Source organism: Lagenorhynchus albirostris, chromosome 19, assembly GCF_949774975.1.
Source record: "Lagenorhynchus albirostris chromosome 19, mLagAlb1.1, whole genome shotgun sequence".
NCBI lineage: Eukaryota > Metazoa > Chordata > Mammalia > Artiodactyla > Delphinidae > Lagenorhynchus > Lagenorhynchus albirostris.
Genome location: NC_083113.1, coordinates 7,278,549 through 7,290,885, shown reverse-complemented (window position 1 = coordinate 7,290,885; position 12,337 = coordinate 7,278,549). Strand labels below are relative to the sequence as shown.

General features: G+C 50.5%; 1 protein-coding gene across 1 annotated transcript; it reads left to right on the top strand.

The window, feature by feature from the left end:
- The first annotated feature begins 3,153 nt into the window (after positions 1-3,153).
- On the top strand, positions 3,154-9,784 carry LOC132510496 (myeloid cell surface antigen CD33-like). The gene is made up of 7 exons (XM_060132675.1): positions 3,154-3,209; positions 3,273-3,649; positions 3,851-4,129; positions 4,361-4,408; positions 5,715-5,811; positions 6,740-6,821; positions 9,611-9,784. Exons 1-7 carry the CDS (start codon positions 3,172-3,174, stop codon positions 9,782-9,784), a joined length of 1,095 nt encoding a protein of 364 aa, XP_059988658.1. The 5' UTR covers positions 3,154-3,171.
- Positions 9,785-12,337: the final 2,553 nt, after the last annotated feature.

Below are 12,337 nucleotides of genomic sequence, written 5' to 3'. Positions count from 1 at the left end.
ATCCCTCCTCTCCCTGCATCTCCCCACATCTCCACACCAGCTTGGCCAGACCTCTGTGACTCTGAGACTTTGTATGTGCAGTCCCTTCCCCTGAAACATCCTTCTCTCCCCATTCCTGCCTCTCCAAGTCCTGAGCATATCCTCAGGCTCAGGCTTAAATGTCCCCGCGTGTATGTGTGTGAGTGTGTGTGTGTGAGTGTGTGTGTGTGTGTTTCATTGTCTGGTTTTGGGTGGAAGAGTGGCATACACTTAATTATAGACTATTCGGCAAGAACTATTGAATATGTACTCTGTGCCCCCTTGTTGGAGGTTCCCAGGGGGCATCAGTGAGCACAGGATCAAACATCTCTGTCATCGGGCTTCCCTAGTGGCGCAGTGGTTGAGAGTCCGCCTGCCGATGCAGGGGACACAGGTTCGTGCTCTGGTCTGGGAAGATCCCACATGCCGCGGACGGATGGGCCCGTGAGCCATGGCCGCTGAGCCTGCGCGTCCAGAGCCTGTGCTCCGCAACGGAAGAGGCCACAACGGTGAGAGGCCCGCGTACCGCAAAAAAAAAAAAAAAAAAAAAAAAAAAATTCTCTGTCATCAAGCATAGAGAATAAGCTTCTGGTTACCTGGGGGTCGGGGGGGGGAATGGATTTGGAGTTTGGGGTTAGCAGATGTGAACTATTATATACAGAATGGATAAACAAGGTCCCACTGTACAGCACAGGGAACTATAGTCAATATCCCGGGATAAACCATATGGAAAAGAATATGAAAAAGCACATGTATTATATGTATATGAATAACTAAGCCACTTTGCTGGACAGCAGAAATTACACACAACTTTGTAAATACGTTTCAATAAAGAAATTTTTTTAAATCTCTGTCATCAAGAAGCTGTCCTTCTGGATATAAGGATAGAAACATTTTTTAAAAATAAGGAAAAATATTGAGTGTGTTTGATGGTAACATGTGTCTGGAGAAGCATCGGGCAGGGAGCGAACACGTGACATTTGGGGGCTGTTTTCTGTTGCTGAGAGTGTGCCCGAGGTGATGTTTGAGCCAAGACTTGAAAGTGGAAGAAAGCAGGTTCTGTGTTCCCATAAGAGACAATTATCCCAAGGGCTTCCAGGCCAATGCAAGTATCCGGAAGCCTTTGAGTAGAGCAGAGACAGGATTGAACTTTCATTTGAAAAGGATCCTCATGGAAATGCAAATCCAAACTACAATGAGGTATCGCCTTACACGGGTCAGAATGGCCATCATCAAAAAGTCTACAAATAATAAATGCTGGAGAGGGTGTGAAGAAAAGGGAACCCCTCTGCACTGTGGATGGAAATGTAAACTGGTGCAGCCACTATGGAGAACAGTATGGAGGTTCCTTAAAAAACTAAAAATAGGGGCTTCCCTGGTGGCACAGTGGTAGAGAGTCCATCTGCCGATGCAGGGGACACGGGTTCGCGCCCCGATCCGGGAAGATCCCACATGACACTGAGCGGCTGTGCCCGTGAGCCATGGCCGCTGGGCCTGCGCGTCCGGAGCCTGTGCTCCGCAATAGGAGAGGCCACAACAGTGAGGGGTACTGCAAAAAAACCCTGAAAAACCAAAAAAACAACTAAAAATAGAGTTCGCATATGATCCAGCAATCACACTCCTGGGCATATATCCGAAGAAACCTCTAATTCAAAAAGATACGTGCAACCCAATGTTCATAGCAGCTCTATTCACAACAGCGAAGACATGGAAGCCACCTAAGTGTCCATCCACAGAGAAATGGATAAAGATGTGAGATATATATATGAATGTATATAATGGAATATTACCTAGCCATAAAAAGAATGAAATAATGCCATTTGCAGCAACATGGATGGACCTAGAGATTATCACACTAAGTGAAGTAAGTCAGACAGAGATAACATTATATAATATCACTTTCATGAGGAATCTAAAAAATAATACAAATAAATTCATTTACAAAACAGAAACAGACTCACAGACATAGAAAACAAACTTATGGTTACCAAAGGGGAAAGGGGATGGGGCAGGGATAAATTAGGAGTTTGGGACTAACACATACACACTGCTATATATAAAATCGACACTCAACAAGGACAAAGCATAGCACAGGGAACTCTACTCAATATTCTGCAATAACCTATATTGGAAAAAAATCTGAAAAAGAATAGATATATGTATATGTATAACTGAATCACCTTGCTGCACAACTGAAACTAACACACCATTGTAAATCAACTCTACTCCAATACAAAATAAAAATGAAACTAAATTGAAAACTAAATAATTTGGAGGCTCGTTAAAAAAAGAAATTTCCTTCGCACTGACAGAACATGTGCTTGCCCGTTTGTTTTACATGAAGATGCTACATGGTTTTTATTCTGAAGATGCCATTGAAAGTTTGGGAATCAGCATAGTAGAAGTTAAAAAAACATCCCGTATCATATTTTTAGAAAATACCCAGTATGCTGCCGGACACTCGGCAATCTCACCACTGATGCAGCTCTAAAGCCCGACAGTGCTGCCTGTTTGGGGAGGAAGTGATGGGCCCGGGTGGGAGCATCTCCTGGGCAGGGACCAGGCCAGCCGTAGCCCTTCTGGTCTCCAGGTCACCAGCCCAAGATGCTCAGTGTTGGGGGAAGGAGTGAAGGCATGATTGGCTGCTGCCTTCACGTCACCCAGGAGCCCCTTCTTGTCTTCTGCCACAGACACTCACACAGACCCTAAAGAACCCGACATCTTGCGGGACCGACCACCCGAGGGTCTAGGTGAGGCTGGGACCCTCCAGGTCAAGAGAGGAGCTGAGCGGCTCCCTGGTGTAGACAGCGGTGCTCGGACGGGAGGACCTTAGGAGGCTCACCGTGTCCTACGCCTCCGTGTCCTCAGAGGCTCTGGTGCTGGAAGGACCCACCCGAGATGGGGGACAGGGCAGGGCTCTCCTCCTTGCCTGCTCCTCTCTGGGCAGGTCTCCGGGGTCTCTGGACCAAGGAGTGTCCGTCCACTCTGTGCGGAGGGGGGAGCCGAGCTCCGGCTCTGCAGTTCCTCTTCTGTGAACAGCTTGGTCTCGTGTTCCTCCCCGGCTTCCCGTGGGTCTCCCCGCAGCCTTACCTCCCTCTCTCCTTCCCCTTCTCTTTTCACAAACAGGACGCCCAGAAGCCCTCCGTCTCAGAGATGCTGCCGCTGCTGCTGTCCCTGCTGTGGGCAGGTGGGTGGGCTGCGGGGAGAGGGCTGGGCAGGGCAGGGGCTGTGGCTGACCCTCGTTTCCCCGCAAGGTCCCTGGCTCAGGACAGAGAATACCGGCTGGAAGTGCAGGAGTCCGTGACGGTGCAGGAGGGCCTGTGTGTCCGCGTGCCCTGCTCCTTCTCCTTTTCATGGGACAACAAGGACAACTCTGTCCCAGCTTTCAGCTACTGGTTCAAGGAAGGGGCCGATGTGAAGCTGGATGCCCCTGTGGCCACAAACAACTCAGAACGTAAAGTTCAGGAAGAGACCCAAGGCCGATTCAACCTCCTAGGGGACCGTGGAAACAACTGCTCCCTGGACATCAGAGACGCCAGGAGGAGGGATCAAGGTTCATATTTTTTTCGTGTGGAAAGAGGAACGACATTATGGAGTTATAAGCCTAACAAGATCTCCTTGCATGTGACGGGTAAGGAGTGGGGTCCGGGAGAGGCCTCAGGGGAAGGACCTGGAGCCCCAGGGCAGGACTCGGATAGGACCCCTTCCTGGGAGGGGTCGGGGGGAGAGCAAGTGGGGGTTCAGAAAGACGGGCTGGACCAAAGCCTGAAGCTTATCTCAGGGCTGCACCTCTAACCCTCCTCCTGACCCCGTCTCCCCATCTCTTCATCAGCCCTGAACCACACACCCCACATCCTCATTCCTGGGACACTGGAGGCGGGCCGCCCCGGGAACCTGACCTGCTCTGTGCCCTGGGCCTGTGAGCAGGGCGCGCCCCCCATCTTCTCCTGGACGTCAGCCGCCCTCACCTCCCTGGGCCCCAGGACCCACCTGTCCTCAGTGCTCACCATCACCCCACAGCCCCAGGACAATGGCACCAATGTCACCTGTCAGGTGAAGTTCCCCGCAAGCGGTGTGATCGTGGAGAGGACCATCCAGCTCAGCGTCACCTGTGAGCGCTGCGCCGTGATGCCCGGGGCGTGAGGGGATGGGGGCAGGTGGGCCAGGCCGGGGGTGCTTGGTGCTGCTGCCTGGAGACCCGGCTGAGTAGGAGGGCCTGGAAGGACAGAAGCCCTGTCCCTCCTGCGTTTCTGTGGCTTCTGGGTGTGTGTGGGGGGGGTGCCTACCCTTATCTCACCCCAGTCCTCTCACTGAGGAAGGAAATCCTGTCTTCCACTCCTAGGTGCTCCACAGAGCCCAGCAACAGGTGTGTGCTCAGGGGAGGGCGCAGGTAAGACGGAACCCCCCCATCCACAGGGCATCGACTGGAGTGGGGTCTCTTCCAGGTTGGCTCAGAGCTGCACTTGCAGAGCTCAAATGGCGCAGGTCGGGTGTGGTCCTGCAATTAGCCACAAAAGGCCCCCATTAGGTCTCTTCCTGCCGTATCCTCCGACTCTGGTCTTGCCAAGGTTACCCACACCTCCCTCCCTGCCCATTCTAAATATGGTCTTTATCTTTCTCCGGTCACCAAAGGCCTTGCGCGGGGACATTTTTTAAGTAGACTTTATTTTCAGGAACTGATTTGGGTTCGTAGCAGAATTCGTCAGAAGGTTAAGAGACTTCCCTTGTCCCCGCTGCACTTTCCCACACACGCACGGCCTCCCCCCAACAGCACGCCCCGCCAGAGGGTGCCTGTTACAATCGATGAATCTCCACTGACACGTCATTTTCAACCAAAGTGCATGATTGACATTAGGGTTCCCTCTTGCTGTTGTACATTTCATGGGTTTGGACAAATGTATAATGACATGTATCTGCCATTATAGTATCATACAGAAGAGTTTCGTTGTCCCAACATCTCCTTGGGCCACTTTTTTGACTGTCAGCCCCTCAGCCCTCACCCTGAGCCCTCTCTGGAGCCCAGCGCTCCCCTCACTGCTGTATTCCCACTGGTCATAACACCTGGTCCCCATCTGGACAGAGCCCCATTAGGGCTGTCTCAGTAGTGCCCACCAATCTGTTTACAGGTGACGCCCAGACGCACATCCCTTGCCCTGGTGTTGGGGTGCTACAGGCAGGGCCAGGAGAGCTGTCTGGGCCTGACCTGGAGGTCTGAGAAGCTTCCTGCTTCCACCTCCTTCTGAAGGCACAAAAGATCACCGTGGACCCTGAGTGACAGGGCCAGTAGAGGCCAGGAGAGCAGATTTAGACCCCCTCCCTGGAAGGAAGGAGAGACAAGGTCCTTCAGCAGCCCACAGTGCTCTCTGTCTGTCTGTCTCTGTGGAATGTCCATGGGGCACAGAACCTCATGGCTGTGCTGTGGCCAGGTCTGGAGTCTTTTGCAGAGAGACCCTGGATGGACAAATATCTGACTCCACGAAGAGCTGAAGTTTGTTGGGAGTATGTGGGCTGGAGAGGAAGTGTGGCATAGACTGTGTCCTTCTGGAAAAGGCTCAGGTCCTAGAAATGGTGGGGGAACCTAGGGGCAGAACCCTCGGTGGGAAGGGGGGGCACCCCTCTCTACCTGCTACGGAGAGGAGGAGACTTAGGCCTGCTCCTCAGGATTGGTATTCTCCCCAAGTCTCTCTTGTCTGCAGGAAACTCGGGGACCAGAGCAGGAGTGATTGAGGGGGCCCTTGGGGGAGCTGGTGTCACCACGCTGCTTGTTCTCTGCCTGTGCCTCATCTTCTTCACGTGAGTTGGGCTGGCTGTGGGCCAGGGGAGGAGAAGAGGCGCCTGGAGGGGTTGTAGGACCCAGAGCAAGGCTGGGGCGGTGCAGGGGTAGTGAAGATCCAGCTCGTAGACACCTGGCCAGGCTTGAGTGTGTTCCCAGCCCTGGTCCCCGATCCAGAAGCCGGGAGGGAGAAGGGACCTTGTCACAGTCTTGTTATAAAGGCCCCTGGGCTCCCTCTACCCTTTTAATTTTTACTTTTTATTGGAGTAGAGTTGATTTACAATGTTGTGCTAGTTTCTGGTGTACAGCAAATTGAATAAGTTATGCATACACATATATCCACTCTTTTTTAGATTCTATTCCCATATGTCATTACAAAGTACTGAGTAGAGTTCCCTGTGCTACATAGTAGGTCCTTATTAGTCATCTGCTTTATATATAGCAGTGTGTATATGTCAATCCCAATCTCCCAATTTATCCCACCGCTTTTCCCCCTTGGTATCCATAAGTTTGTTTTCTGCGTCTGTGACTCTATTTCTGTTTTGTAAATAAGTCCATTTGTACCATTTTTTTAGATTCCACATATTAGCCATTTCATATGACATTTGTCTTTCTCTGTCTGGCTTACTTCACTCAGTATGACAATCTCTAGGTCCATCCATGTCCCAGAAAATGGCATTATTTTGTTCTTTTTCATGGCTGAGTAAGATTCCATTGTATATATGTGCCACATCTTCTTTATCCATTCCTCTGTCGATGGACATTTAGGTTGCTTCCACGTCCAGGCTATTGTAAATGTGCTGCTATGAACGTTGGGGTGCATGTGTCTTTCCGAATTATGTTTTTTTCTGAATATGTTGGGCTCACCCTACTCTTGACCTGCCTTAGTCACTCACTCCAGCCTCAAAAGAGATACCCTGTGTCACAGACCCTAGTGTCTCCCAACAGAGTGAAGACCTACAGGAAGAGAGCAGCCAGGACTGCAGTGGGTATGGAGGACATCCACCCTGTCATAGGACCAACTTCCCTGGTGAGTGACACGGGCATCCCGGCAATGCAGCCTGCCCTGCAGATCTCCCGGGGCGGCCCACAGCCATGCTCCATTCAGCATGTCCAGAAATGAGCTCTTCCCCTTCCTGCTTCTTTGAAAATGTAGGATTTATTATTATTCCTCTGTGTGAGGCCAACAGATCAGGAGACGATTGCCACAAAAAAGACAGGTATTACAGTTCCCAAGAGGAGGGGGCGTGCCACACCCTACAGGGCCATGAGAGGCAGCACAAGGGTCTGTCAAGAGGCAGAGGGAGTGAGGAGGAAACCTGGGCAAGAGATTTTGTGGTTTACGTGGGAAGGAACAGGCAGGGTAAGCAGACTGAGGACTGTCTAGTTGAATGATTTCAGAATGCTCTGGGGTGTAGGGGTTGTCTGTAGTTTTCTGGTACCTGGCCCCGGGGTGATGAGAGCAGGATAACGGTCCAGAGAGTAAGAGTTTGATAAAGGAAGTGGTTTGGGCTGATCGATTTGCAATATGAAGGGCAGGCTTGCAGGCAGATCCCTTAGAATCTCTAGAACTTGACTAGCACTGGCAGGGGCAATCCCTTGAGGGTTATCAAAGCCCCGGTTGTCAAAACATCAGAAACACGGTGAATACATCCCTGAACATACTTCTGCTGGGTTCTCCAATTCATCAATGGTACTCTTGTTCCTGACTCCCAACCAGAGATCTATCCCTTTCCCCCATCACCTCTTCCTGCACTGATACACTGCAAAGCATGTCTGTGTTTCTTCTAAATACAGCTTGATACAAACACTCCCTTTGAGCTGAGCTCCCCACTTAGTTCTTATCCTGCTGAAGCCTCCCCACCTTCCCCCAAACATATGCATTACCTGCACCTGCATTACCTGCATCTGCATGACCTGTACCTGCATTGCCTGCATCTGCATTGCCTGCACCTGCATAACTTGCATCTGCATTACCTGCACCTGCATTACCTGCATCTCTATTGCCTGCACCTGCATTACCTGCATCTGTATTGCCTACATCTGCATTGCCTGCACCTGCATTACCTGCATCTGCATGACCTGCATCGGCATTGCCTGCATCTGCATTGCCTGCATCTGCATTGCCTGCATCTGCATTACCTGCACATGCATTGACTGCATCTGCACTGCCTGCATCTGTATTAGACAGTCGTCCCATCCTGCCCAAGTCTGAAATGCACTGTTTCTCCACACTGCCAAACAACTTGATTGACGTTTAGGGCAGGAAAACCAGAGTCAGCTTTAACGCTGCACTTCTTCCAAACAGGCTTGCTCAAGCAAAGTAAGCTTTTTGCCCCTCAGAATCATTGCCCATCTGCCCCCTTCTCCTCACGTGTCCGTATCAACCAGCCCTACTCATGCTCATCCTCTGATCCCTGACTTGCATTTATTTCTTGACCTATGACTAATATGGCCATCACTGACGTTTTTGAGCAAATCCAACACGCATGCATTCACTTATTCCTTCAGCAACTATCTCCCACTTGTTGATTGTTCTGAGCACTTGGGTAATATCTGTATTTTTACAGAGACATATGTTACAAGTGGAAAATGTCCCTTGCTGTTAAGGACTTACATTTATTGAGAGGGGAGTGGGGCGGTTATGGTGAAAGCAATGAACAGGTGAGTAGTGAAAGTATACAGGAAATGAGAGCTATGGAGGGAGATGCAATGGGAGGGACAGTTCTGGGGGTGGGAGTCTTTGAGAAAACCCCTGCAGGAAGTGAAGGAACACAGTGGGAGCCTGAAAGAGAGTCGTTGAAGGGCTCTAGACAGAGGGAGCCACAAGTGCTGGGCTCAGAGGTTGGGACAAGCTGATGCATTGGAGAGACGCATCGCTTAATCATGACGAAGCCGCCATAAAAATCCCAATAGTGTGGGGCACAGGGAGCTTCTGGCCGGCGAACAAGTGGAGGTGCTGGGAGAGTGATGTGTCTTGAGAGGGGGTGGAAACCCTGCACCCCTTCCCACATACCTTGCCCTGTGTATTTCTTCATCGGACTTTTCACGCCTTCCTAAGCTATATCCTTTTATAATAAACTAGTAATCTAGTAAGTAAACGGTTTTCCTGAGTTTTGTGAGCCACTCCAGCAAATTAATCAGACCTGAGGAGGAGGTCATAGGAACCTCTGATTTATAGCCAGTTGGTCAGAAGCACAGGTGACAACCTGGACTTGTGATTGACACCTGAAGTGGGGGGGAGGCAGTCTCATGGGACTGAGCCCTTAACCTGTGGGATCTGACACTATCTCCAGGCAGATAGTATCAGAATTGAGTTACATTGCAGGACACCCAGCTGGTGTGGGAGAATTCCTTGGTGTGGGGGTTCAAAGAACCCACGCATCTGGTGACAGAAGTGTTGTGAGTGTGATAATGGTGCGAGAGTAAAGGAGAGACACACAGGAGAAGTGAGTTTCCATAAACACCCTCCTGTTTATGGAAAACCTCAGGAAACCTCAGAGGGCCAGGAGCTGAGTTTGTGATCAATAGATGTGTGACCTTGGGAAGAACCTACCCTCTCTAGACTTCGTTTCTCTCCCTGTAACGTAGTAATATTTCCTCCATAGGTCTGTGTGGGTGCTCAGTAGAACTGGAAAACAATCTATAGCGTTATATGTGTTGGATGACTGAATCAATGGAACCTTCAGAAACGTTTGGTAGCAGAATGGAAGAAGGAATAGATGCTCTGTCCCAGAGTCAAATTCACTTCCTGGACCCTCTCTCCCTTCTCCCTCCGAAACTACCTTGATCTGACCCCTTCCTTTGCTCTCCATCCAGGATCACCGGCGAGAGTCCAAGTTAGAGGATCCTCCTGACCCCACAAGCTCGGCAGGGGCCACCCCCACCTTGGGGACGGAGGAAGAGCTGCATTACGCCTCCCTCAGCTTCCATGGGATGCGTCATCCTCAGGAGAGCGCCCACTCAGAATACACGGAGATCAGGACCAAGTGAGGAACCGCACGCGGCATCAGCCTCAGGCAGGACGTCCATTTCCTCTACAGGAAGGGGGACCCACAGGCTAATCCTTAGGGTTAACATCCCCGTAGGTGATGGGTTTATGAACTACTGTTAGTGCCTTTCCTGCTCTATTGGAACTATCTTAGGCTTTGCATTCAGAGACACCTGGCATCAAACCCACGCTTTCTCATTCAGTAAGAGTATGATATCATGCGAGGCACCTAACCCCTCCATGTCTTGGTTTTCTGCTTTGGTGAAATGGATGTGAGAGGTCCAGCATCACAAGGTTGTTGTGAGGATTAAACGAAAGTACCAAATATGCAACAGAAGTCTTCATACATTGTGACCTTTGTCCACTGAAAAAAAGCTCACAACCTAAAAGTTGCACGTTATGTTTTATTTGGGGACCTTACTGAGGACTATAGCCTGGGAGACACCCTCCCCCATAGCTCTGAGGAGCTGCTCCAAAGAGGTCAGGGAGGAGCCAGGATATAAGGGTGTTTTTGCTGAAAACAAACAAACATGTAGTCGAACATCAAAAGATGTCTAATCACAAACATCAGACGACTCAGAGCAATGACTTTGGAGCTTTTAGAGCTTTTCTGTGTATGGGAAGATGCAGGAGTCTGAGCTGATTGGAAATTATTCCTTAGATATGCACCTTAACACTCTAGGGCCAGGATCGTGTTTTTCTCCGTCCTGAATTCCCCTCAGGGCACACCTTCGGGGGAGACCGCAGTGGTTGATTGTTTAATGGCGGACAACATCCTTTGTTTACTGAAACGGCAGGCGACATTTTGTTTGTTTGTTTGCACATTTCACCCGGAGGCTGGGTATGTCCTGTCCGGGCACCACATCGGCTACATGTCAGTCTCACTGTCTACTCAAAACCCTCCCATGGATCCCTTCCTTGACTGGACCTCCAGCACCATCTCTTTCCATTCCTGAATCTTCCTTTTCCACCCTCCCTGTCTTCTACTAGTCCTGCTATAGCCAAAATCAAGTAATAACATTTAGAGAATTTCCTAAATCTTAGAGCTGACCTTAGCCAAAATACCGCTCTCTCCTCAAGCCCAAAGAATAATTTACAAGCTTCTCAACCTGACGTTTTAGGTCAGGGGTCAGGAGACCTTTCTGCTAAAGGGCCAGATAGTAAGTATTTAGGCTTTTCAAGCCATAGGGTCTCCGTTGCAACTATTCAACTGTAGTGCAAAAGCAACCGTAGACCATTTGCAAACGAATTAATGTGGCTGGGTGCCAACAAAATTTTATTCACAAAAACAGGCAGCCCCAGGGTTGTAGTTTTCTGACCTCTGTTCTAGGTTATTCTTAGTCTCACCCAATCTGCTTCTCCATCACCGTACCCCAAACCACCTATCCCTCAAGCCATTCTCTAAGAACCCATTCTGATGCATCCCTCACTGTCTTTGAGCACCTGCATCTCTCCTTCCAGGAAGACCCAGCCCCATGAAGTCATCTGGCTAACACCTTCTTATCCTTCAAAGTGAGTTCAAAATTATAGTCTGGGTTGAGAAGGTAGAGGGAAGCGAGAGCTTGGAAACGTCCTCCTACAAAGCCTAACACTCTAATTTTACTGCAAATCAGTTGAAACAAAAACAGCCCCAAATATACCAGCAGCACCAAAACCATGGCAGGGACAATGCATGACGCCCCAGTTTCTAAAGTGACACTTGAACAGATGAAAGATTCTGGTGTGGTGTAAGAAAAGGCCTGGTGCCCAAACCCGGCGCCTCCACCCAGAAAGGACAGTTAGGTCAGACTTCCGTTCATGATAACGTCAGCCTGCGTGATGCGACTCATCACATTAAAGGTCGATGGTTAGCCTTCCAATCCAGGCAAGATGACACTGGCCCATTGTTCCCTGCTTCTCCCTCTGTTCACAACGATAAACCCTGCGAATGGTGCAAGACACAACCAAAGGAGAATTCTGGAAAGTGGTAAGAAGAAGGCAAGCTGCTTTAGGACCCCAGGACTGGAAAAACAATGCAGAGTCAGGGCATCCCAGTTCCTACAGCCAAACGGGGATGAACACTCACACCCACCGTTTCCCAAACCCCGACTGAGAAACAGTCAAGGGTTATCATCATAGTGTCAGGAATGCGCTCACCTGTCCCATCATCCGGGTTATGTCCTCCTCCCTCCCTGCGGCTCCCACAGCCCCGTCCTCCCCGCTGCATCAGCCCAGGCCACGCCCCACTGTGATGGTGTCTCCATCCCCCTTCCTGACCCTGGCTGGTTCTGCTCCAGTGGTGGCCTCGCCTTAGCGCAACCCCACAGGACACTCTGCTCAACAGATGGGAGACAGGCACCCAGGGCGCAGGAGCGGCCACCAGCTCAGCCAGTGGAGGGACCTGCCCGAACAGCGGCCTGTTCAGCACGTCCTGGCCTGGGGAGGGGAGCGGAAGTGTGGCCGGAGTGAAGTAAGAGCGAGTACAGATCAGAGCCGGTGCTCGGAGTGAGGCAGGAGATAGATGGGCTCCAGGCTAGACATTTACAACTGGCCTCTTGTTCACACTTCCTGGGGTG